Source organism: Chlorocebus sabaeus, chromosome 11 (genome assembly GCF_047675955.1).
Source record: "Chlorocebus sabaeus isolate Y175 chromosome 11, mChlSab1.0.hap1, whole genome shotgun sequence".
NCBI classification, from domain to species: domain Eukaryota; kingdom Metazoa; phylum Chordata; class Mammalia; order Primates; family Cercopithecidae; genus Chlorocebus; species Chlorocebus sabaeus.
The window spans coordinates 39,799,748-39,825,598 of NC_132914.1; the positions used below are offsets into that span (position 1 = coordinate 39,799,748).

General features: G+C 38.7%; 2 protein-coding genes across 24 annotated transcripts in view; one reads left to right on the forward strand and one right to left on the reverse strand.

Moving 5' to 3' along the window:
• Positions 1 to 511: 511 nt before the first annotated feature.
• Positions 512 to 16,065, reverse strand: ZCRB1 (zinc finger CCHC-type and RNA binding motif containing 1). Of its 2 annotated transcripts, XM_008002928.3 has the most exons (8): positions 15,842 to 16,065; positions 13,957 to 14,042; positions 12,367 to 12,395; positions 6,487 to 6,598; positions 6,036 to 6,143; positions 1,875 to 1,987; positions 1,691 to 1,766; positions 512 to 1,213 (listed from the first exon to the last, which is right to left on the reverse strand). In XM_008002928.3, the coding sequence occupies exons 2-8, from the start codon at positions 14,038 to 14,040 to the stop codon at positions 1,082 to 1,084; spliced, it is 654 nt and encodes a 217-aa protein (XP_008001119.1). In that variant the 5' UTR covers positions 14,041 to 14,042; positions 15,842 to 16,065; the 3' UTR covers positions 512 to 1,081. The 2 variants fall into 2 exon arrangements, with proteins under 2 accessions (XP_008001119.1, XP_008001120.1); XM_008002929.3 differs by lacking the exon at positions 13,957 to 14,042 and having other exon boundaries at positions 781 to 1,213; positions 15,842 to 16,015.
• PPHLN1 (periphilin 1) overlaps positions 16,043 to 25,851 on the forward strand; it is a 120,869-nt gene continuing 111,060 nt past the window's right edge. For 9 of the 22 annotated variants that reach the window (XM_037997251.2, XM_037997254.2, XM_037997261.2 and 6 more), the window contains exons 1-2: positions 16,069 to 16,147; positions 22,882 to 22,924. In XM_037997251.2, the coding sequence (XP_037853179.1) occupies position 22,924 (1 nt within the window). In that variant the 5' untranslated portion in view covers positions 16,069 to 16,147; positions 22,882 to 22,923. Of the gene's footprint in view, positions 16,148 to 20,079; positions 20,194 to 22,881; positions 22,925 to 25,851 lie in introns of those variants that run through there. The other 13 variants (XM_037997249.2, XM_037997256.2, XM_073020630.1 and 10 more) reach the window with 8 other exon arrangements.

The following is a 25,851-nucleotide window of genomic DNA, read 5'->3' on the forward strand; positions in this document are numbered from 1 at the left end:
TGCATTCAATCCTTCTGTCTGTCTTGCTGTGATCTGGAAGATTCTTTGCTGATGGGTGGTTAACACTTTGTAGTTTTCAAAGTGGAAACACAAATAAAGCTTTTATAATGAACTTTTCAAATCTCTTTTTAATATATTTTTTCTTGGGATGACAATAATAGTATTACCATAATAGTATTAACTTATTTTTATTGCTTTTACTAGTTAAAAAGTAATTAATGGATATTCTTACAAAGTTAAACAATATAGAAATATACAAAGTAGAAAATTAAAGGCTAATCCCACTCCCATATAACCACCTGCAGACAGAATGGGAAGATTTAGTCATAAATACAAAGACGATACATGGAAAAAAATAGACAACTATTAACTCTAGGAAAAATGTAATCATAGCATACTCCTTGGCTCAGAAGTGAAAACTATTTACATGGTCATTAAAAAATATATGTATGGATTTCCCCCAAATTTTTAACACAGCCACACTGGGAAGATTGAGGAAGGTAGAAGTATAAGAGATTGAATAATTCTCCTTTATTCTTTTATTGACAGAAATATATGTATTTTATTTAACAACACGTGTGCACATATGAGTAGTTTCTTCTAGGGAATGGAATTTGGTGCTATGGGTAGGGCAGACAAGTAACACCTGTGTTTGATTTTAAGCCTTTTAGAGCTATGTGACTTTATATTTTATAGGTATATACAATTTATTTTATAGGTATTTACAATTTATCCAGATTGGGATAAAGCTACAAGAAATATGATGACAAAACACCCATATTTAAAGACAAAATTCTCTTGAAAAGTTTATTAACATAAGTAACAATAGATCATTCAACTTTTCGGTCTTCAGGAAGTTTCAGTTTTAAGGATTAATTTCAGAAGTCCTCGTAAACAAATCAGGCATGAATAAAGCCCTTATAATGAACTTTTCAAATAAATTTTTAAAATATCTTTTTTCTTGGGATAACAATAATAGTATTAACATGATAGTACTAACTTTTCTTATTTTTATTAAAATTAGCTCTTCAAGATTGTTATTAACAAATCTTGATTTTTATTACTGTGCTAGGGCAAGATTTTAATCACTAAGTTCTTCCTCATCACTGAAATATGTGCTTTTCTTTATCCTTGGGCGTCTTGAATCATCTGATGTTGAGGGGCCTCCTGAACTGGGTTTCCATTTTTTTTGTTCTTCTTCAATTTTGGCTTGCTGTGATTCAAAAAACAAAACAAAACCAATAGCCTGTTTAATATTATTTATGGTTCATTAATTCAAAACATGACAAAAACATACCACAAATGCCATTACTTCCCACCCTCCCAGTTCATGCAGACAATAAGATCTGCTCCCTTCCCAAGTTCTGTCCCATCTCACAATCTTACTCAAAATTATCCTAGGCAATTTCTAAAAAAAATCTTTTCTGTTGGGCTATACTCACTTTGAGTAAATAGTTCTGCTCATTTTTTAAATGAAAAAAGATTAAGATAGTAAGTGTTGTGGGGCCCTTAAAAATCTAGGAAGAACCAATGGGAACTTTTCATTCACACTACCTCAGAGAAACAGCTTGTCTCCTAAGGCTTAGGAGGTTAGGGGGAAAAAGAGAGGTTGCCATGAGGTGATCAATGAAGTAAGCAAGGACTATAAACCCAGTCAGCTATTGCATGATGCCTTTTAAAAGAAAAATACCTGGAATGCTATGGCCTGACTGAGGCTGTCAAGAGCAGGATCCTCCCCTTCATCTTCACTTTCTTCTACTTCCTCACTTAAATAAAGAAAAACAAATTGGAATGTAACCAACCAATAGGCAAAAGCAACCAACCAAAAGACAAAAGCAACATGATAATGTATTTAGTAAGAATAATATACATACATTTCTTCTTCTGGTTCAGGAACTTTCTTTTTTTTCTTTTTTTCTTTCTTCTTTGGAGGCTCACGTTCTCCAAGCATATTTTTCGGACAGGCGTAACTTAAGTGTCCACTTTCCTTTTGTTTCCCATTAAAAAGGAAAGAAAAAATACCATATTTGTTATTTACAAAATCTTGCCTGGTACTCTAATACTAAAAGGTTTTTTTTCTTTTGAGATGGAGTCTTGCTGTGTCGCCCAGACTGGAGTGCAGTGGCGCGATCTAGGCTCACTGCAAGTTCCACCTCCTGGGTTCACGCCATTCTCCTGCCTCAGTCTCCCGAGTAGCTGGGACTACAGGCACCTGCCACCATGCCCGGCTAATTTTTTATTTTTGTATTTTTTGTAGAGACAGGGTTTCACCATATTAGCCAGGATGGTCTCGATCTCCTGACCTCGTGATCCACCCGCCTTGGCCTCCCAAAGTGCTGGGATTACAGGCGTGAGTCACACACCCGGCCTTACTAAAAGGTTTTCGAATTTAAAAAGGAATATTCCCATACTGGGACTACATAGAAAGACATTAATGATAATGTGACATTAATTAGAAGGTGACATTGTAACTCTCAGTTAAAATTAACATTTAGGACTATTTAGTGGTTTTACTAAGAGTAGAAGTAGTAGTCTTCTCTCAAACATTTAAATCTCAAAATTCAAGATATAAAACAGTTCGGTCAGGTGTGGTGGCTCACGCTTGTAATCCCAGCACTTTGGGAAGCTGAGGCGGGTGGATCACCTGAGGTCTGGAGTTCGAGACCAGACTGGCCAAAATGGGGAAACCCCATCTCTACTAAAAAACAAACAAACAAACAAAGAATTAGCTGGGCGTAGTGGCACACACCCGTAGCCCCAGCTACTCAGGAGGCTGAGGTAGGAGAATTGCTTAAACCAAGGAGGTGGAGGTGGCAGTGAGGTGAGATTGTGCCGCTGCACTCCAGCCTGGGTGACCAGAGCAAATAACTCCGTCTCAAAAAAAAAAAAAAAAAAAAAATCAAAATTTAAATGGATCATTTACCCTAAATGTAAACATCTTAAGTTACTGATAAAATGAGGATATCCTGTTAATTTCCGATATGTTGCTTAATACTCTTTTGGGCCGGGTGCGGTGGCTCAAGCCTGTAATCCCAGCACTTTGGGAGGCCGAGGCGGGTGGATCACGAGGTCAGGAGATCGAGACCATCCTGGCTAATGCGGTGAAACCCCATCCCTACTAAAAATACAAAAAAATTAGCCGAGCGTGGTGGTGCGCGCCTGTAGTCCCAGCTACTCGGAGGCTGAGGCAGGAGAATGGCGTGAACCCGGGAGGCGGAGCTTGCAGTGAGCAGAGATTGTGCCACTGCACTCCAGCCTGGGTAACACAGCGAGACTCCGTCTCAAAAAAAAAAACAAAAAAAAAAACTCTTTTGGGCTAGGCATGGTGGATTACAAGCCTGTAATCCCAGCGCTGGGATCCCAGCACTGGGATTGCTGGGATTATAACCCCAGCACTGGGAGACTGAGGCAGACGGGTCACCTGAGGAAGCGAGCTGAAGACCAGCCTGGCCAACATGGAAAAACCCTGTCTCTACTAACTACACAAAAATTAGCTGGGCGTGGTGGCACGCGCCTGTAATCCCAGCTACTCAGGAGACTGAGGCACAAGAATTGATTGAACCCGGGAGGCAGAGACTGCAGTGAGCCGAGATTGTGCTACTTCACGCCAGCCTGGGCAACAGAGCAAGACCCTGTCTCAAAAAACAAACAAAAAAACAAAAAACAAATGGAAAATTTCTTCCTCACTTTTCCTATGAATTACTTTCGTTTTTTTCCCTTTCATATGCTGACTACAGTTGCACTATCCAATTACAGTAGCCACTAGCCAGCCAATGTGGCTATTGAGAACTTGTCTGAATTGATATGTAGTGTAAAGGTAAAATACACATTGGATTTCTGAAGACTTAGTAACATACGTGGCTTGCATTATATTCTCATTTGACAATGCTGGACTAGGCTATTATTCCTACTTAGCTAGAACATTGACTTGTAAAACATAACAGCTCAACTATAATCTGGACATCAGCTCACTACAATTCCATTTAAGAGGTATGTCAGGGTAGGGTGTGGGGACTGAGCCAAGGTTAGAACAATAGAAGGGAACAATAATCATGCTTTTCCAGTATATTTGACAGAGCAGACAGACTATGCACTTTGTATACCTAGGACATGGCCCAACCTAAGAGAGGTTACTTACTGTTAATGAGCTGCTGAGAAAATATAGTTAGAGAAGCATATCTGAAACTGTGTTTTGGAATAATATTATAGCAAAACATATTAACATACCCCATACTAAAAATGATTTAATGAAATAACTTTAGAAAAACCAGGCTAAGTAAATATAAATAGGTTTTTTTGGAAGGAGGGAAATTAAATATAAAAATGTAAAAAATATAACAACTCTATGGATCCATATACCAAAAGGAAACAACTGATTCATCTAGGATTTCTCAGATAACTTAATATTCACTGTGAATATGAAGATATATACCAATCTGAATGTAACTACCTTCCCTCCCTCCCTTTCTTTCTTTTACAAAACTCAGAACTTTGGAAAAGTTTCTAAAGTGTTTACTTAAGAGGTTTCAGAATCATAGGAATTGACAGAATCAGTATGTATCCAAGCGACTGCTTGCTCACTCTTTCTATTCATTCATCCGTCAGTCTGTTTATTTAGTTATCTTTTTTGTGGGGGGTATGGGGAGTGACAGTGGGGTAGAGGACCTCAAGCCATTTCTTTGCATCTTCCATGTGATTTTGTAGCCAGGATGGTATCTCTCCATGATTCTCTCCCCAGCTCCCCATTACTACCTCTCGACTCTGTTTTTTAAGTATTTTATTTTTATTTTTATTTTTGAGACGGAGTCTCGCTCTGTTGCCCAGGCTGGAGTGCAGTGGAGTGATCTCGGCTCACTGCAACCTCTGCTTCCTGGGTTCAAGTGATTCTCCTGCCTCAGCCTTCCAAGTAGCTGGGATCACAGGTGTCTGTCACCACGCCTGGCTAATTTTTTTTGTATTTTTAGTAGAGACGGGGTTTCACCATGTTGGTCAGTCTGCTTTTGAACTCCTGACCTCAAGTGATCCACCCACCTCAGCTTCCCAAAGTGCTAGGATTACAGGCATGAGCCACTGTGCCCGGCCTGTTTCTTAAGTATTTTATATGGTCATTTTACAAACTTACACCTGTGAGAACCAGACTAAAATTCTCTTGGTACCAATACAGATCTTATACAAAATTATTCTATGACTGTCTTTTCCTCCTCATCACCAAAACTTTAAATGGATAATGACAGATCATGAAGAGAACCAAAGAAGAAAATGTGAGGATAGTTCAGTTATAAAACACTAGCAATACTAATAGGAAAAAATTAAAAACTTCAAAACACAATATCCCATAGTGGATAAGGTCACATGATAATGTTGCTATTGAACTGTGACACTTAAAAACTGGTACAGAAACAGGCAATATCCTATTAACAAAAATTTATGAGTTACTAAAATCTTGCAAGACAGTGACATAAGTAATCAGTCTAACACTTTTAAAACTAGTGATTTTCAAAGATTTAGGAACTAGAGAAAATACCACTTTGTATTACCCAACTCAGGTTATCTTTACACAGTGCATTTCAACTGAATTTACTTTGATGAGTTTAGAGTCCCTACGTGAAACAACTAGGCCAGGCACAGTGGCTAACACTTGTAACTCTAGCACTTTGGGAGGTTGAGGTGGGAGGACTGCTTGAGCCCAGGAGTTTGAGATTGGCCTGGGCAACATAGGAACAACCTGCCTCTACAAAAAAATTAAAAAATTAAGCAGGGTGTGATGGTGCATGCCTGTGGTCCCAGCTACTTGGACATTGCGGTGGGACGATCACCTGGGCCCAGGAGGTGGAGGCTGCAGTGAGTTGTGATTGCATCACTGCACTCCAGCCTGGGTGACAGAGGAAAACCCTGTCTCAAAAAAATAAATATTAAAAAATAAAGCATTTTCATAACCTGGTTTAGCCAGTCAGTTTTGGTGAGCAAAAATAAAAGACTGACGTGAAAAGTATCTTAAACTATGGAAAGTTACATTAAGTTTTAGGTTTACTTACCCCACATTCATAACACTTAGATTTATCAAAGTAGTTTCGCCTTCGGATGAACTCAGCTGCTCTTCCATTGTCAATAGCAATGCTTGCTTTTATCACTCTGCCAAATAACTAAACAAGAGAAAACTGTAAATGTAGAATGTATTTCATTGAAATCTAAAATTAATTATTTAATCAATTTTCTCAAATCTTCAATTCTAGTTTATTTTGGATTTTTTAGCAATTGTCACTTAGGTATGATAAATTCTATTCTGTAGTATTCTTATTCCTGAGATTCCACCAATGTTTTGAGAACCCAGTACAGTTTGACCTCTTTTCTTTCCATAAGTTAGATTTATCTTAAGAATCTACAGATATCTATTAGACTTGATGATCCACTATATCCCCACATTTTTGGCCTGGATGAGCATAAAGGCTTTGGGGCTAAAAACCTCGATGGAGATGAATAGCTTACCTGTTTGTTGTTTATTGCCCTGGTACAGTTTTGTGCAGAGTCTTTATCCAAAAATAAAATAAATGCAACCCCTTTACTCTTCCTGGTATCTTTATCTTTCATTATGGTAACCCTTAAAGCATAAACAAATAGTTAAAAATGAGGCAGCAATAAACAAAACAGGTATTAATACTTGAAACATTCATTTTAAAAAGGGCTAAATGAAAAATTTATAAGATAAATACATTTGAAAAATCAGCTATCTCTTCAAAGTCAAGGGATATCAAGCATGGAAATGGGAAAGGGTGATACTGATTTAACACAAGTGAGCACACCTATGATTAGGAGTTGATCAGAGATTGAAGGGTGAAGTACAGAGATTACAGAGACAATGAAATCTTAAGGAGTAACCATAATCCCTCTTCCATACTAACTCCCTCAGCTTGCAAAACAAAACAAAATAAAGGTATACTTTACACAAAAAGTAAAATGATTTACTTATTTTTTAAGTGTTAGAATCAAAGTATATTCTTAATATTCTTTTAAAGAATCTTCAGAAAAATAAGAAAAAAAAAAAAAATCTCCAGAGCTGGGTGTGGTGGTGCGCACCTGTAGTTCCCGCTACTTGGGAGACAGAGGCAGGAGGATGCCTGAACAAGAGTTTGAGAACAGCCTAGGCAACATAGTGAGACCCCAATCTTTAGGGAAAAAGAATCTCCAGTTCTGTGGTTTTCAGCCATACCACCTACTAGGGTGTACCTGAGTGATAAGGAGAGTTATGACAGCACAGAGCCTGCTCTTTCTCTTGCCCCATCCACAACCCTAGTCCTGGAGGCCCTGCTCACCCTATGTCAATTAACATAGTTTAAAAACAATGTTCACCAGGGCTCTTTGGAGAAATAGCTGATTCAAAGGCTAGAGCAGGGCAGGTACAAGAGGAGCTTGGAACATCTTACGCCAGAAAGTAAGAGAGTGCAAAAGTGAGTGAGCAAGTGAGACAGAGAGAGAGAGAGAGAGAGAGGAATGAATGAATGAATGAATGAATGATGGGGCCAAGAATACAGCAGCCAGCTGGAAGGAGCTCCCACTGGCCAAATCAAGGACAATTTGAACACCAAAACAATTCATTACAGTAATAAATTATAGGCCACAGAGAAGGTAGGAATTTACAATTCTTACTGATAATAGACCAGTAAATAAGTGGAGGAGATGGGAGGGAAGGCTCTTGCTTACAGCAGAATGCCAAGGGATGACTGGTGAATGTAGAGGAAATGCTGGAGTTGGAAAAATCACCAACTGGCAACAATCATGGTAAAGACTGGATCAGGCAAGAACCATCAACAAATGCTAAGTCTAAAATGAGATTTTTATGTGGAGCAGAGTACTTGTACTGTCTTAGAGTGTCTTCCATGGACTGTTTATTAATTGCAAAGGGAAAATAAGTCTACAGTGAAAAAATCTAGACAACACCTTGACTGTGTGATCAAAATTCATGTCACTACTGAGGGACAGACTGACAGTGTCTGCCTCCAGATGTGGTATTCTGAGAACAACACATCCGCTATGCAGTATAGTAGCCAAGAAAATGTAAACTAGATCTAATAACAAGGAAACATCAGCAACATACAAAATGAGGGGGAGGGGAAGAGGGTAGGCTATATATTCCTTACAATGTTCTAGACTAAAGGAGCCTAAAAAGAAAAATTAAAGACAATACTTGACTCTAGACTGATCCTCTAATAGAGGGGAAAAATACTATGCAGGACATTATTAGGTCAACTGACAAAATTGGAACATGAATGGTTGATTTAGTAAAACTACTATATCAAAATAACTTTATGAAGTTGGTAATTGTACTGTGGTTATATAAAATATATCCTTACTTTTAGGAAATAACACACTGAAGTATGTAGGAATAAAGGGCGATGATGTTTGTAATTCACCCTTACATACCTCACAAAAACAAGTTATGTGTGTATATATCCACACATACGGGGCAAGAGAGAGTACAAGTGATAAAGTAAATGGGGGAAATGTTAATAACAGGTGAATTTACATGAAGGATATTTTGCTGTTCTTAGTACCATTGTCATAACTTTTTATAAACTTGAAATTATTTCCAAAGTTAAAACAAAGATAATGTTCAAGATAAAGCTTAGTAATTTTCTCATGTTTGAATTACAGGAAAATAGGTAATAGGACACAAGTGAATAAATAGAAGTTTTATTCAGCATAACATTTCCCATATTAAAATTATTTTATTTGGGTTTGGGTTAAGGTACATATATAGTCTTTGGAATGAAACTGATAAAAAGATGCCATCACATTAAGAAAAGCGATGTCTAATTTCATTTAAAAGAAGAAACAAGTTGAAATAATTTAGGGAAAAATGGGCAACTAAAATGGTTTAGTTTCTCAAACGGTACACCTGTATATTCAATAGGCTTAGAAGGTAAGGAGAGGCAAGCACCCAAGGTAAGAAGGTTCAAATTTAGACTGGTTATCATCAAAGCACCAGTTATGAGAATATGCAGGAAACATTTTAACCAATTTTGACAGAAATATTGAATAAGGTAGTTGCTTTACATTTTGGAATTTTTCGTAATGTTTGTGAAAGTTACCTTTTTTTTTTTTAAAGTACTATTTCAAAAGAAGTGTTGGCTTTCTACATCATCCTCAATTAATGATCTCTCATCTGTTGCCTCTTTTCTGATTCCACGGCTTTTTTCTTGTCCATAGGGGCATTACTGTTTTAACAGTCTATTCTTATTGGTTCCTTTATAATTTTTTCTCTTATAATTTTCTCATATCCCTAAGTGGTCTTCTACTTAAGGAATAAAATCACACCATTCCTTTGTTCAAAAATCTTTGGTTCTGTAAATTGCCTATTCTTTGTCCCCCAGTCAGTATCCTTGATGATTGGGCTCCCATCTCCTTAATCTTTCACTGCTCCTTCCCACGTACAAACTATGAAGTCTACTCAAAAGAAACCACTCAATGCTCCAGTAGCATGGCCTGTATTTCCCCAAATTTGTGCCTTTGTTCACACAGCTTCTATCTTCTTTCACCTCTGAATCATTGCCCATTAAAATTTTCCTCATTCTTTCGGGATTCAAGTCAGTGTGTCAGTTTCTAATAGCTTCAACTGGATATCATTTCTCCTCCATTATGCTAGTCTCTGCTGAATTGTGTTATTCATAAAAAATGCCTCATCTCATCTATTTTAATGTAAACTCCTTTAAGGTTGTCTCTGTAATCCATACGTGCCTACCTCAATATGTTCATTGATAGATATACCTTTATATTCAATGGGAAAAATAGACAAAAAAATAGGAAAAGTAGTTTCTAAAAGAGTACATTGTATGTGTTCATTCATTCGGTCATTCAGTCACTCTGTTAGCCTCAAGCCCATGTGCTAAGCACTAACAGTAGTTTTTAACCTCAGGAGAAAGCTTACAGTTTAGTGGTGGAGACAAACCAACAAACCAACTATCATACAATACTTTGATAGAGAAACCTTCTGTGGTAACAGAAAAAAAAATTACACCAGAGATTTAAAAGGACAAATCTACTGTGACTCCCATGTTTCTGGCAAGGGAAAAGAGGTAGACAGTAGCACCTAATTTCCTAATACAAGGTATATGATGTACTTCTTTAAGCACATAATATGAAGCATACACTATTTTGGGAAACCTGAATGTCATCCATAACACCTCCTTCCTGTTCACAAAGTCCTTATGTACAAAGTAAGCACATCACTAAATATTACCCACTTTCCTTCCTATACATATCACTAAGTATTACCCATTTTACTTCATAATGATTTCTGAAATCTTACCACCTCTCAAATCTGACCAGTCTCTATAGCTCCACCTGTACTATTTTAGTACAGATTTCTCCCCTGGGCTACAGTTTTAGATTTCAGACTGGTCGCACTGCATTTTCTCTTTTTTTTTTTTTTTTTGAGATGGAGTCTTGCTCTGCTCAGGATGGAGTGCAGTGGCATGATCTCGGTTCACTGCAACCTCCACCTCCATCCGCCTCCTGGGTTCAAGTGATTCTCATGCCTCGCCTCCCAAGTAGCTGGGATTACAGGTGTGTACCACCACGGCCGGCTAATTTTTGTATTTTTTCGTAGAGATGGGGTTTCGCCATGTTGGTCAGGCTGGTCTTGAACTCCTGACCTTTCAAGTGATCCCCCCACATTGGTCTCCCAAAGCACTGGGATTACAGGTGTGAGCCACTGTGCCCAATTGCATTTGCTTTTGTTCCCCTCCAATCTAATTTCTACATTAGGCCAGAATAAACTTTAAAAAATTTAAATCATGTCACCCCTCACTTAAAATTCTTAAATGATTCCTGATATTCTTAGAATGAAAACCAAATACCTTTGTAACCTGGCCAAGATGAGGAACCTGCTTCCATCTCTGGAGCCATCTTGTGCTTTCTCCCCCTTACTCACTCATCTCTAGTCACATTGGCCTTCTTTCTATTTCTTGATGTCACTTCATTTTCTTTTGCCACAAGGCCTTTGCACAAGCTATTCCCTCTACCTGAAATATTCCTCCCTTATTTTTGCCTACTTAACTGTTACTCATCCTTAGGTTTCCACTCAAAAAACACTGACTTAGGTAAGCCTTCCCTGGCTCTCTAAAGTCTTCCCTTTTTCTAGGTGCTTATAACCCTGTGTCTTTAATTCCATTGCAGTTTCATGGTTCAGGACTATATATTGATATGGAGATCCACTCAAAGATTCTGACAAAGCAGAAAAAAAAAAGGTAAAAGGGAGTGGACTCTGAAATCTCACTGTTGGATCAAATATTTTCCCCACCATTAGCTAGCAAGATGACTTTAGGTTTACTGTGTGCTTCAGTTTCATCATTTATAATATTGAGATAATAACAGTACCTACCTTAAAGGGTAGTTGTGAGAATTAAATAATACACATAAAGAGATTAGAACAATGCCTGGCATATATATGTGCTCATTTAAGTATTACATACCATCATCATTACCAGTGTTTGGACTGATGATGATGACTTTTTAAAATCTGAAGACCCAAAAATTTACACAGAAGCATTTTTGATAATGATTTTTTAATAGCAAAGTAACTGTAAAAGAAGTTAGTAATTTCAAGATGCAAATGAGCTTCAACTGTTTAATATCCATTTATGGAACACTAGAAGAAATTAGCCAAGAGAAATAAGCTCAAAATTATTGGGATTTTAAATTTATATCAGAATGTATATTGGTTATAAGATAGTTAGGATGACAGTATCCTTTTACTTTTTTTGCCCCATAATATAGTTGCTTGATTTAAAACAGTGAAATATGAGTTCAAGTTCTTTTTATTGTTCCTAACCCTCAGCCCTGTTATCATCCATACCATTTGTATGTTTCTAGTCTTTCCAATGATCTCTAAGCTTTCTCTGAAGATAATACGTTTTCTATTTATCAGTCTCATAGCATCCTGCAAGTCAGATGCACAGAAATATTTGATTTTACACTATTTATTTGAAAAAAAAACAAAACAAAACCCCTATTTATTTGAAAGTAGGTTACTTATAGTATACTTGATAACACTTCCTAGTAACCAAAATATTTGTTTACCATTAGATATGAAGATGTATCTTTATAATACATGGAAAGACATTTATGATATATCAAATTAAAAAAGAAAATAAAATTGAATGTATGGAATACAGTCTTGAAGAAAAATTGTCTACATGTTTATGTACATGGAAAACCAACTAAAATTGTCATAAAAATGTTAATAGTATTATTTTCTTTGTTACATCAAGTATGTTGTATTTTTAAAAATTTACTGTCATTGAAAAAAATGGAGAAGCAAATTCAGATAAACTTTTAAATGAAGTTACAAAATTTAATGTGAATACTTACTTTACAACTTTGCCGTACTTGGAAAATATCTGAAACAAAAGACCACGTATTTACAATTTATTTTAAAATCATGAAAACATCAAATTTTTAGGTTGCAGATGTTGACAAAATTCTGTTATAGTTTATGAAAAATTTCAGCCTTCAGTTTATAAGGCAGGCCCTAAAAGAATGGTTTTTTTGGTTACTAGAATAATATTCTTACTGTTGTTGGAGTCACATGTATCTGTCTCAGTTCCTAAATTTGACAATGGAGTAAATACAGAGAAAAAAACTCACTCTACACATGTGGTAGATCTAAGGCATACACACTGGACAGCTGCTGTGTTCCTGAGGTATACCCATGGCAACTATCAACTCCATCATAGTGCCAGCTATACCTGTGCTTCAAATATCAATGTTATGGAGTAGCACTTTTCCAATTCTACCCTCACCTCTACCTTGTTATTCCTACGAAGCAATCCCTGTTTGAGAAGACAGATCCTTAGACTGCTTTATTTAAAAAACAAAACAAAAAAAACCTCATAAAAAAAGCTTTTATAATGAAAAATCCATTTCTATCAGTCTTCTTCCTCTGCCCACCATTAATATGTCGGTGGAACTTTATAGTTGGCTCTCTCTTCTGTTACTTTTATTTTATCCTATGCAATCTCATTTATTTCTATGGTTCCAGCTCATTACCCATATACTAAGAGTTCCTATTATATAAAAAGTCTTTTAGAATGTGTTAGTATATGCAACCAATAATAATGAATTTTTTCGTTCTATGATTAAGCTATATAATGCTGGAATGTAATATAACTGGATTGCAGTGTTATCAACACTGGGTTCTGAAGGCCAGTACAGTTTTCTACGTAATACTTACTAATGGCCTCTCGTTTCACTCAGAGTGAAAGCCAGAGTCCTTACCATGATGTAAATAGGTCCTATAAGGCACCTTGAGTGGGCTTACCTAAGATTACCCCTCTTTTCCTGAAATGCTTGTCCTCCAGAATTTGCACAGGTGCCTCTTACTCGTTTCAGGTCTTTATTCAAAAGTCACCTTCTCAATAATGGCATTTCTGACCTCCCTGTGTAAAATTTCACCTCCATTCCCAACTTAACATTCAACAGCCCACCTTTCCCGCTTTTTCTCCTTAGCACCTAACATCTTAGCATCTCCTTAGTATCTAACATATAATTTGACTTAAATGTTCAACAAATACAGCTTCTTTTTTTTTTTTTTTTTTGAGACAGGGTCTCATTCTGTTACCCAGGCTGGAGTGCAGTGGTGTGATCTTGGCTCACTGTCACCTCCACCACCTAGGCTCAAGCAATCTTCCAACCTTAGGTGCCCAGGTAGCTTGTAGAGACATGGTGGCGCACACCTGTATTTCCCAGCTACTAGGGAGGCTGAGGTGGGAGTACCATCTGAGGGGGCAGGAGGCTGCAGTGAGCCATGATAGTGCCACTGCACTCCAGCCTAGGTGACAGAATTAGACTGTCTTAAAAAAAAAAAAAAGAAGAAAAAGAAAAAAGAATTTTGCCAGGGAGAACTATTTGCTTAAGGTTATCTGTATCTCAAATAGCAGTCACTTGATAAGATTTACTTACCCGGTACAAGTCATTGTTTGTCAGGGAAAAGGGCAAGTTGGATACATACACTGTGCTCTTACTTGGAGCCAATCCACCACTCATTTCTAAAAGTGAAAATAAACCTATCAGCAATCAATCTAAACCAGGATTCTTTTTTTTTTTTTTTTGAGACAGAGTTTCGCTCTTGTTGCCCAGGCTGGGGTGCAATGGCGCAATCTCGGCTCACTGCAACCTCCACCTCCCAGTTTCAAGCAATTCTCCTGCCTCAGCCTCCCGAGTAGCTGGGATTACAGGTATCCATCACCATGCCCGGCTAATTTTGTATTTTTAGTAGAGACAGGGTTTCACCATGTTGGTCAGGCTGGTCTTGAACTCCTGACCTCAAGTGATCCACCTGTCTCAGCGTCCCAAAGTGGCCTAAACCAGGTATTCTTAATTCCAAATAAAACAATCAGACCAGTCTGGGTATTATTTTGAAAAAACAACAACAAAAAACAAAAAACAAAAATCAATACAGTATTAACAATCACTGATTTAACTATGCCAGATTTGTACACCTTCCTTACAAGTTAGGAACTCCAGCAGGCTGAATTAAGGAATTCCTTTTTCCCAGTCACCACTCAAGAAAAATTCTTTTTTGGTTCTTCTTCTTTCAAGTATTCTTTACATCAACACTTTCAGTGCCAGACTGTATGGGTATGGAGATGGGTTTTAAATAGATGAAGGAAAAACCCTACGGCTACTCCTAACTTCCACTCAGACTATGAGCAAAAAATGCTTTAATGCATATGTATTGTATATGGACAATACCTACACACCTTGCTCACCCAGATCAGAAAGAGCCTGGGGACTCAGAAAGAACCTTAGTCACTGATTTTTGCTAATACACAGTCATGCTACGCTTAAGGAAGGAGGTATGTTCTGAGTGTGTTACGTGATTTCATAGCGCAAACATCATAGGGTGTACTGAGACAAACTTAGATGGTCTAGCCTATTGCTCCTAGGCTGCAACCTGTATAGGATGTTAATGTAGCGAATAATGTAGACAATTGAAACACAATGGTAAATATTTACGTAGCTAAAGACAGAAAAGGTGCACTAAAAACATGGTACAATGTACAATGTATTATACTCTTAGGAGACCACTGTGGTATATGTGGTTTGTTGTTAACCAAAAAGTTGTTATGCTGTGCATGCCTGTACTATGGCTGGGTACCTTTTTTGTTTGTCTTAATTTTTTTTTCTCTGGAGTGGTGTGTTAAGAGGAAAATTTTCTTTTCCCCATTTAGTATGATATTAAGGAGGAAATTTAAGCTTTACGTATTGACAATATAAACTTCTTTCGAAATGTTAACTTTGCTTATTATTGCCAAATTATGAAATGATACATTATATAAATAGGCTTGGTGCCTGGAAGAGACGGACTCGTATGTATGTGTGTATATGTATATAAAATTTACAAATGTAATCAGTAATTAATTTTCACACCTTATCTTACAAAGTCAGCAAATTACTGTGAGAATATCAGACTCAACCAAATTCAAATTTCTGATTTAAAAAGAGCATGTGGTGTGTATTTGAGATGGGGGACGAACCATCACAAATGGAGAAGTACTGACTCTAAGGCATGCGAATTCGTGAAGGAATGAGAAAACTGACTCATGTTTGGTGTTTTGGGGGAATTATTTAGAAAACTTCAGGAACTCAACATAGATAGGTCGCTTTTTAAAAGTTTCTCATTTGAAACTATGCCTTAGACGTTCTGCTGAGAGCCGCGAAGGCAGGTAAAGGTTAAGGTCCTGGAATAAAAAGGGTGGCGGGAGAGAGGGGCAGAGCGTTTTGGCAGCCGAGTCTGGGGAGGGGGTCCCGCAGAAAGGAAGGCCGCAGCTGAGGAGGCGTTTACCTTCACGTGGGTTGGGCCTGGGAGACCAGAAGAGTGCGAGCCCTCGGCTCAGCTGGGGCTCAACCCCGACTCTTCGTAGCCGCTCGCAGCGGCCTTGGCATCACGAATCCTGGGAGGGGTCAGGCGCGGAGACCAGATGGTAGCAGCCACGGTGCCTCTTCCCGGCTGTTTCAGATCCGGGCCCGGAAGGCGGGCCCAGAGGCGAGCGCTTCGCTGACGTCAATGCGCGCGCCGGAAGTGCCTACCTGGGATAACGGCGGCGAGCGGACGACTACGTTTACTGGGTGTCTCGGAGGGCCAGAGTCGGTGAGCGACTTTTACCTTTCCCAGAGATGGATGCAGAGCGAGTGCGGGCTGCTAAACGCTGGGGGTTTAGCGGGGGGAGGCGGGAGTTTTCTGTGTCGGGTCCTGGATTCTCCTGCCTTTGAATTGTGCAGCAATTCTGCCCATGCGGTTGAGGGTGGAGAGATGCAGTGGAGTTTGGAATAAAGGGAAGTATTGAGTCTTAAGATACGGGTTCGCCTCTCTGTAGCGCCTTAATATGCAAAAAGAAGACTGAGCTAGGTAACTTCAGCAACCCGAGAGCAGTCAGGAAGTCCGTAATTGTACTGAAGGTGTTCGCCGTACCCAGCTATTAGGCACTTTGGGAACTACAAAATAAACGGACCGTTTTTTTGGTTTGTTTTGTTTTCTGGTGGAGATCTCAGTCTAGTTGGGGAGACAAGGACAACTTGGAGAGAGTTAGATTCACAGAATGACTCATCTTTAGCGTGGGTATGGACAAATGTTGAACTACTTGGCACCTTTTCTCTTCCTGTAAATCTATAATGGCTACGCACTGCTTTTTCTGTAAGAGGCCATAACGTGCCCATCATTCCTACAGAAAAATCAGAACATAATGCAAGGTAGTTTATACTTCTACCCACCAGCACATACAGACCAGGCCTCTAACCACTCCCTGGGAGCCTGCGTTCTAGCAGCCTGGAACCCAGAGCCTCTCCTGGAGCCTGCACAATCTATCCAGAGTGAAGCCGATGTCTTCTAGAGGGACGGAAGTGCAATCCATCCAGGGCGCAGCTGAATTTTGAGAGGCCTGAATACCTCCGTGGCCGCCAGGGGACCGCTGGGACTAAGTCTCTTGGCAAACTTGTGGCCGGCCAAACCTACTATGCATTACATCCCTGTTATCCTTGGTTACCGCACAAGATGTAAGCCTCTTTGGTCTTCTGTGCTATAGTCTCATTTCCATGCTGCTTTGTGCTTCCTTTCGACTTAGGCTATCATTACTTCTTCGTTTCTTCCCCATTTAACCCCTCAACACCCCCATCTGTGCTTTCTGAAACATCTATTTCCTGCTTAAACTATTTTACGTATTCAACTTCTTTAGTGAAATTCTCTTTCATCTCCTAACCTTTACTATTAATAACACATAGCTTTTCCTGCCAGCCATTTCAGTTGAGCACTTTCTCTGACCCTGCATTTAAAATTTGGGCATGGCTGTAGCCATGTTGAACTGATTTCAATTCCTTAAAATACTTTCTTCCCTCAGTATCTTCACAAAGGCTCTTTTGTCTCTCTGGGACATTTGAGCTCCCTGTTCCCTCTTGCCTTTTTCTGGATAACTTCTACTAAAGATCTGAGTTTAGCTGTCACTTTACTTGAGGGGTATTCCCTAACTTCCATAGAGTTAGGTATTTTTGCTGTGTACTCTTAGCTGCCCTGCACTTCCCTTACGGCATTTATCACATGTATCCTAATTGCTTGTTTCTTTGCCATCCCTACTAAGCGAGGCTATCGGTGAGGGACTGTGTTTGTCTTGTTGGTCTTTGTAACTCCAGTAGCTAATACTGTTCTTGGCACATAAGACAGTCAGGTATTTCTTGAATGATTGCAGGTGCTGAAGGTGTGGTCTCAGAGATCAGACAGTTAACGTTAATGAATACTTCACCCATAAAAGGGGTCACCTGCCACTCAGCTACAGCTGGTTGTGGCTCTGTGAGAATATGATCCTAGTTTTGCCAGAACATCTACTTTTTTCAAAAAAAGTTGGAAATAGAATTTTTAGGCCGGGCGCGGTGGCTCAAGCCTGTAATCCCAGCACTTTGGGAGGCCGAGACGGGCGGATCACGAGGTCAGGAGATCGAGACCATCCTGGCTAACACGGTGAAACCCCGTCTCTACTAAAAATACAAAAAACTAGCCGGGCGAGGTGGCAGGCGCCTGTAGTCCCAGCTACTCCGGAGGCTGAGGCAGGAGAATGGCGTAAACCCGGGAGGCGGAGCTTGCAGTGAGCTGAGATCCGGCCACTGCAGTCCAGCCCAGGCTACAGAGCAAGACTCCGTCTCAAAAAAAAAAAAAAAAAAAAAAAAAAAAAAAAAAAAAAAAGAATTTTTAAAAAAGCATCCTCTCCCAGTTTTTAAATGTTGTCAGTGGAATAGAATTTTATTAAAAAAAATGGGTCAAACACAAGTCTCATGTGACCTATCAGTCACTAGTCTGGAATCTGTTTTAAGTCATGTAGGATTTATTTAATGGGCTTTGTGGAGAATAATAGGTTTTGAGTTGGGCCTTGATGGACTGTTGGATGTCAAATGAGAGAATGGGAAAAGGTATCCAGTTTGGAAAATAAACAGCTGTATGATAGTGTGTGTTAGTCTGTTTGTGGCACAATAAGGAAACTGGCATAATTATATGCTTTTGGAGAGAATAGAAGGTTAGATATAATAGAAGGTGGCATATGGAAGATAGAAGTTTGGATTTATTATGGTTAATAAACCACTTGGATTCTTGATCCTGGAAACTTCACATTATGAATATGCATTAACCGTTGATTATCCTTTTTTAGGGTAAAATGGAGGGTAAAACACTGGAAGGAGGCTGACCAGTTAAGACCTTAACCTCAATCCATATATGAAATAAGATTCAGATTTATAAATATTATATGTAGGCAGACATCTGGCATTTTTGTTTACTTGTGTAATTTCAGTTAATTGATCAATTATAATGGACGGTCAGGGATCTCCTACTAAGTTTAGTGCAGTACATTCGGGCTTATAGAAGAAATATCCTTAGAGCATTGGAAAGTCAAGTGACTTGTGAAACTAGTAGAGAATACAGTACTTTATATTTTTTTATTTTTTGAGACGGTGTCTTGCTCTGTTGCCCAGGCTGGAGTGCAGTGGGATGATCATGGCTCACTGTACCCTCCAGCTCCCAGGTTCAGGGGATTCTCCTGCCTCAACTTCCTGAGTAGCTGGTATTACAGGCATGTGCCACTATGCCCGGTTAATTTTTATATATTTTTTAAGTGGAAACGGGGTATTACCATGTTGGCCAGACTGATCTTGAACTCCCGATCTCGAATGATCTACATGGCTCAGCCTCCCAAAATGCTGGGATTACAGGCATGAGCCACTGCACCAGGCCCCGGCATCAGTTAATTTTTTTTTTCAACGACCTTAACTAATTATGTTCTAAAATTTATGTTTAGTTGTCTGGATTTCAAATATTTTCTTTTTTTTTTTTTTTTTTGAGACAGAGTCTCACTCTGTCACGCAAGCTGGAATGTAGTGGTGCGATCTCTGCTCACTGCAAGCTCCCCCTCCTGGGTTCACGCCATTCCCCTACCTCAGCCTCCCAAGTAGCTGGGACTGCAGGTGCCCACCACCACGCCTGGCTAATTTTGTTTTTGTATTTTTAGTAGAGATGAGGTTTCACTCTATTAGCCAGTATGGTCTGGATCTCCTGACTTCGTGATCCACCCCCACTCGGCCTCCCAAAGTGCTGGGATTACAAGTGTGAGCCACTGCGCCTGGCCTGGAATTTCAAATATTTTCTAATAGAAACATTAGAATATTAATTCACTCTGAATACTGAGCACAGTGTGCAAATTGTTCTAGGAGCTTAATATTCATCAATGAACAAGTAGACATTCCTCCTGTTTATTATTATTAGCATTAATAATCTAAGATACTATATAGTGTACTTTTAATACAGATTATACCCTCACTACTAGAAATACTACTGGTAGAAATACTACTAGTGAAGGACTAATGTGTATTAAAAGTACATTATATAGTATCTTAGATTATTAGTGCTAATTAAAAATAGCACAACTGGGGGATCTGTTAGTTAAGTGACATTAAGAAGGTGACATTGAAGGGCAGGAAAGTTAATTCCACAGATACCTGGATGAAGGGGTGGCCTGCCCCTTCACACCTGCGGGTATTTCTCGTCAGGTGGGACGAGAGACTGAGAAAAGAAATAAGACACGGAGACAAAATATAGAGAAAGAACAGTGGGCCCAGGAGACCGGCGCTCAGCATATGGAGGACCTGCACCGACACCAGTGTGTGAGTTCCCTCAGTATTTATTGATTACTATTTTCACTGTCTCAGTAAGGGGCATGCGGCAGGAGAACAGGGTGATAGTGGGGAGAAGGTCAGCAAGAAAACATGTGAGCAAAGGTATCTGTCACAAATAAGTTCAAGGGAAGGTACTATGCCTGGATGTGCACGTAGACCAGATTTATGCTTCTCTCCACCCAAACATTTCGGTGTAGTAAAGAAGAACAGAGCAGCATTACCGCCAGCATATCTCGCCTCCAGCCACAGGGCAGTTTTCTTCTATGTCAGAATAGAACAAATGTACAATTGGGTTTTATACCGCAGGACATTCCGTTCCCAGGGGCATGCAGGAGACAGAGGCCTTCCTCTTACCTCAACCACAAGAGGCCTTCTTTCCTCTTTTACTAATCCTCCTCAGCACAGACCCTTCACGAGTGTCAGGCTGGGGGACGGTCAGGTCTTTCCCATCCCATGAGGCCATATCTCAGGCTGTCTCAGTAGGGAGAAACCTTGGATAGTACCCGGCTTTCCTGGGCAGAGGTTCCTGCGGCTTTCCGCAGTGCATTGTGCTCCTGGTTAATCGAGAATGGAGAATGGCGATGACTGTAAGCATACTGTTAACAAGGCACATCCTGCACAGCCCTAGATCCCTTAAACCTTGATACCATACAACACATGTTTCTGTGAGCACAAGGCTGGGGCTAAAGTTACAGATTAACAGCATCTCAAGGCAAAACAGTTGTTCAGGGTACAGATCTTTTTTTTTTTTTTTTTTTTTTTTGAGACAGAGTCTCATTCTGTCACCCAGACTGGAGTGCAATGGCGAGATCTCGGCTCGCTGCGACCTCTGCCTCTCGGGTTCAAGCGATTCTCCTACCTCAGCCTCCTGAGTAGCTGGGACTACAGGTGTCTGCCACCACACCCAGCTAATTTTTTGTATTTTCAGTAGAGACGGGGTTTCACTGTGTTAGCCAGGATGGGCTTGATCTCTTGACCTCGTGATCCCCCTCCCTCAGCCTCCTAAAGTGCTGGGATTACAGGCGTGAGCCACCATGCCCAGCCATGGTACAGATCAAAATGGAGTTTCTTATGTCTTTTCTACATAGACACAGTAACAGTCTGATCTCTCTTTCTTTTCCCTACACCTGGAGAGGAACATTCTGTGCAGGGAAGTGCCAGTGCAAAGACCTATGTTCATCTAAAGTTTGAGGTCAAATGTGACTGCTGTTCAGTAACCCTAGTTGACTATCAATAGTTGTTGAATGAATATAAAAAGTGAAGGAATGAGTTTAGCGGGGAGGGGAAGCTATTTATCCTGAGTATATTTAATAATGGAAGCTGACTAGGTTGGAATGCAGAGTTACTATAGCCTAAGTTGCTGCTATAACCAGATTGGATAAAATGAAAAAACAGATCCATTATCTTGACTTTGGATTCAGAGTTAATGGTTTGACAGAAGGATGTTGCCTGTGACTTTGTTTTCTCAATTTCCATGACACTTTTGCTTAGAGTGCAAGTCCTCCGTACCCTCTCAGCCCTCAGGTGAAGTTAACGTAGCAGTGGTTGGGTAGCCCAATGGAGTGCTCTAAGAAAGGCTTCTTTTCTTTCTGGAATTAAATATCCCGTGATGGTATATTAAGCATACTGTCTTCATTGAATATGGCATAAGAGAACAAGATTTTTATAATCCAGAGCTAATTATTAGCACACTTCTAAATGAAGCATGTATTCTCCACACTGAGTTCTAATTCTGTTCTCTGCCTAATTGTGATGTAGAGGGTCCTTCTATTTTTCTGTTGGTTGTTCAGTTTGCATATCTTGTTGGGGCTTAGATAACTTTTCTAGAGTACCGTTGAAACTGCACTGATATGCGGAGACGTAGTGATGATGTGGCAGGTGGCAGGATCACTCACTGGGAGTCTATTTTCATCACTAACTGGTCAATTTCCTAAGCCTGGATAATACCATAAACAACATATGCCACTAATCAGGAAGCTTGCTGTACTTATCAGCTATTTTTAAATCCTTTGAAAATTACAAGGTTCTATCATGGGGGCAACATGGTAAGACATGACTTGCTGAAAATAAAATTAGCCAGGTTTGGTGGTATTCCTGTGGTTCCGGTTACTAGGGAGGCTGAGTTGGGAGGATCGCTTGAGCTCATGAGGTCAAGGCTACGGTGAGGTGTGTTTGACTCACTGCATTCCCGCCTGGGCAACAGAGTGAGACCTTGTCTAAGGAAAATAAAGAAAAAGAAAATTGCAAGTTTCCATTTGAATGTAAAGTGATATTAGTGTATTCTGTCTTCTAATTACTGTAGGAGATGGTAATTTTCATCATACTGAACTATGGAGGTATTTTGAAGCCAGTGTTTATAATAACAGCTAACAAACAACCTTAAACATCTAGTACAATCTCAGAGATAAGGATAAGAGAGACGACCTGCCCAGCTCTCAACTGGCAAAATTCTAGACTAGAATTCTAGGACTAGAATTCTCTTATTATAATTTTGTTCGTATGAAACTTGGGTGGCCTCTGGTGGCCAAAATAAAATCTTCTATTTTCAAGAGTGTGTTTGAAGGGAGTTTGGCTTGAGAGTTCTGTTTACACAATTAATGAAGGTTTAATTATTTCTCTATATTGGTTGGTTTATACAGACACAAATCTTTATGTCTGTATTTCCCCCCCTTACAGGAAATTGTTGAAAACGTTAAATTTGATTCCTAAAAGGACTCAAGTAAGTATGGTATAGTAGTATTTAATATAGTAGTTATTGTTACATTTTTTGTGGGACACCAGTAAATTTTAATATTTCAGTATTAAACTACATAGTGTTTCTTTAGAACTCTTGTTTATTTTTCTCATTTATTACAAAACCTTATTTTTATTTACATTCTCCTTTAGTGTATTAATTTACATTAATCATTTTTACCATCACTTCACATGTTATGCTTATTGAATGATTTTCAGGAACTTTAAAAACAGTTACATACTTTTGTAATACATAATAGTATATATACATTGTGCAGTAAAATATTCATCCTCTGCCCAGCTACCTAGTTCTCCCCAGAGGTAATTGCTGTTACATTCTCTTGTTGTTACTCCCAGGAGTAGTCTGTACATATGCATATATATTCATACTTGGCCTTTTTACTGTGCTTTTCTTTGCTTAGCAGTGTATCTTGGCAGTCTTTTCATATTGTTACTGGGGTTACTTTTCTTTGAAATGGTTTACAAAAATACTCCTTTTGTATAAATGTAACTGATTGGTCAATTTACAAAAGGAGTACAAAATATTCCTTTTGTATAAATGTAACTGATTGGTTCAGCAATTTAATTTGTGCTATTTTGATGAATATTTTAAGTTCCTTTCAATCTTTGCTATGCAAAGGTATACAATTATACCTAGAAGTAGAATTGCCAGGTCAAAGCATATGTGTTTTTAAAATTTTAATAAATATTGCCAAATTCTTACCAATCTGTACCAGTTATACTTCCTTTTTTTAAACTTTTTTATTTTTATTTTATTTATTTATTTTTTTGAGACGGAGTCTCACTCTGTTGCCCACGCTGGAGTGCAGTGGCACGATCTTGGCTCACTGCAAGCCCTGCCTCCTGGGTTCATGCCATTCTCTTGCCTCAGCCTTCTACGGAGCTGGGACTATAGGCGCCCGCCACCACGCCCGGCTAATTTTTTGTATTTCTAGTAGAGACGGGCTTTCTCCGTGTTAACCAGGATGTTCTTGATCTCCTGACCTCGTGATCCGCCCTCCTTGGCCTCCCAAAGTGCTGGGATTACAGGCGTGAGCCACCGCGCCTGGCCAACTTCCTTTATTAACCTATGTAAGTGTTGCTTTCTTTAATCTCATCACTGCAGTTGGATTTTTGCAGAGCTTTTGGATGAAAATAAGTATGCCATTATAGTTTTGGTTTTCATCTTCTTTATTTTGAAGGAGGTTGAACGTCTTTTCAAAAGATTTTTAAGAGCCATTTGTATTTTTTTGTGAACTGTTTGCTCATATGTCTGTTTTTCTTCTGGGTATAGCTGTTGATGTTTTCCCCCTTTGATTTGATTTTAATTCATTGCTATTACTATTTCTCTGTACTGTATCTTAAAAAGGATAAAATCTAACTCTTTAGACTGAAACCTATAGTGGATTCAGTAAAGGTGGCGGAGGAGGAGTAATGTTGACAATTTACTTACCTTTCAAGCTTCCATAAATTCTTGCACCTAAAAGACTGATTGCTTGGAATCATACATTATTAAATGAGGTCTTTTTGTAGACAGAGAATTCAGTTTTATTCATGCATAATGTTAAAAGCTGATTTTTTTCTCTTGAATGTGTGTTTTGAGAAAAAGTTAATTTTTGATTTAAAGTAAGTTTTCCTAGGCATCTTTGGCTAGCTAATTCATTATATTGGATCTGTTTGTATTAGAAAATATTATAGGTATGTTTTTACAGAGAAAATTGGTTACTTTACTATAGTAACATCAAAAAAAAAAAAAAAAGTTCCACCCTTCTTGCAGGCTTTAATTTTTCCTTAACCTAAACTAACTGAATCATTAGAATGCTATAGCTATTCTGTACTGCCAAAATGGAATAGCGATCTGTTTCCCCCTCCCTCAGTATTACATTATAAGGAGCCACCAAAAATCTTTTGACATTAAATCTTTTTTGAAATGTGTTTCTTCTTCACATATCTGTGCCCTACTTTCTATGTACTGAAAGGCACTAACTTACTACCTGGACCATTTTCGTTTCTTGCTCATGGTGGTTCTTCTACACATCAGGATGGTTCACTGTTCTTGCCTTAGAACCTGCTCCATTACTTCACTTTCTCCAGATTCTTCTCTGTTAACCATTTGTCATCCACTCCAGAAGTTGTCAAGCTACTGCCTGCAAGCGCTAGCCTGTTTTTGTAAATACAGTTTACACATTCATACATTTATGTATATTGTCTGTGGCTGGAGATTTGAGTAGTTGTAAAAGAGATCTGTGACCTACAAGGCTGAAAATATTTGTCTGATCTTTTGCAGAAAAATTTGCCAACTTCTGATTTATGGTATTGCCATTTCATATAAATGATCTCTTTTCCTGTACCCTATTCTCATCTCTTGTTTGCCTTGTTTACCTTGTCTTTTGTCTGTTCAGTTTCTATTTTCATCTCTTCTTGTGGCTGTATACCCTTGAATTCTATAACACTGTATTCACCCTCTACCCAGAATGTATCAGCTGTCAAAGTAGGAAGCATTTATGTAAAGAATACACCCTCCCACCCCCACTTCTTTGAATCCCAAACCTGAAAAATGTTGACGGAACTTTTAATTTCACATTTTGTGAGGCGGCTTTTGCATTAAAATAAATTTATAGCATTAAAAAAATCAGGAGTGGTTTCTTTCAGGGATTGTTGAGTGTGTTTTTGCAGGATTGTTCATTTAACACATTTTTCAGTTAAAAACACATTATTTAACATAGAGTAGATATGTATTAAATGAAGACTATAGAAAAGCAAAAAACTAATGTTATTTATACGAACTATTCACCAAGAAATAGGAATAGCTTTGCTTATCAGCCATTTAAACTGTTCATTAAAATGAATCGTTTCTATTTTTTGCTATGGGAGAATGAAGAAGTATTTGTGATCTGAAGTATTATGGATTTT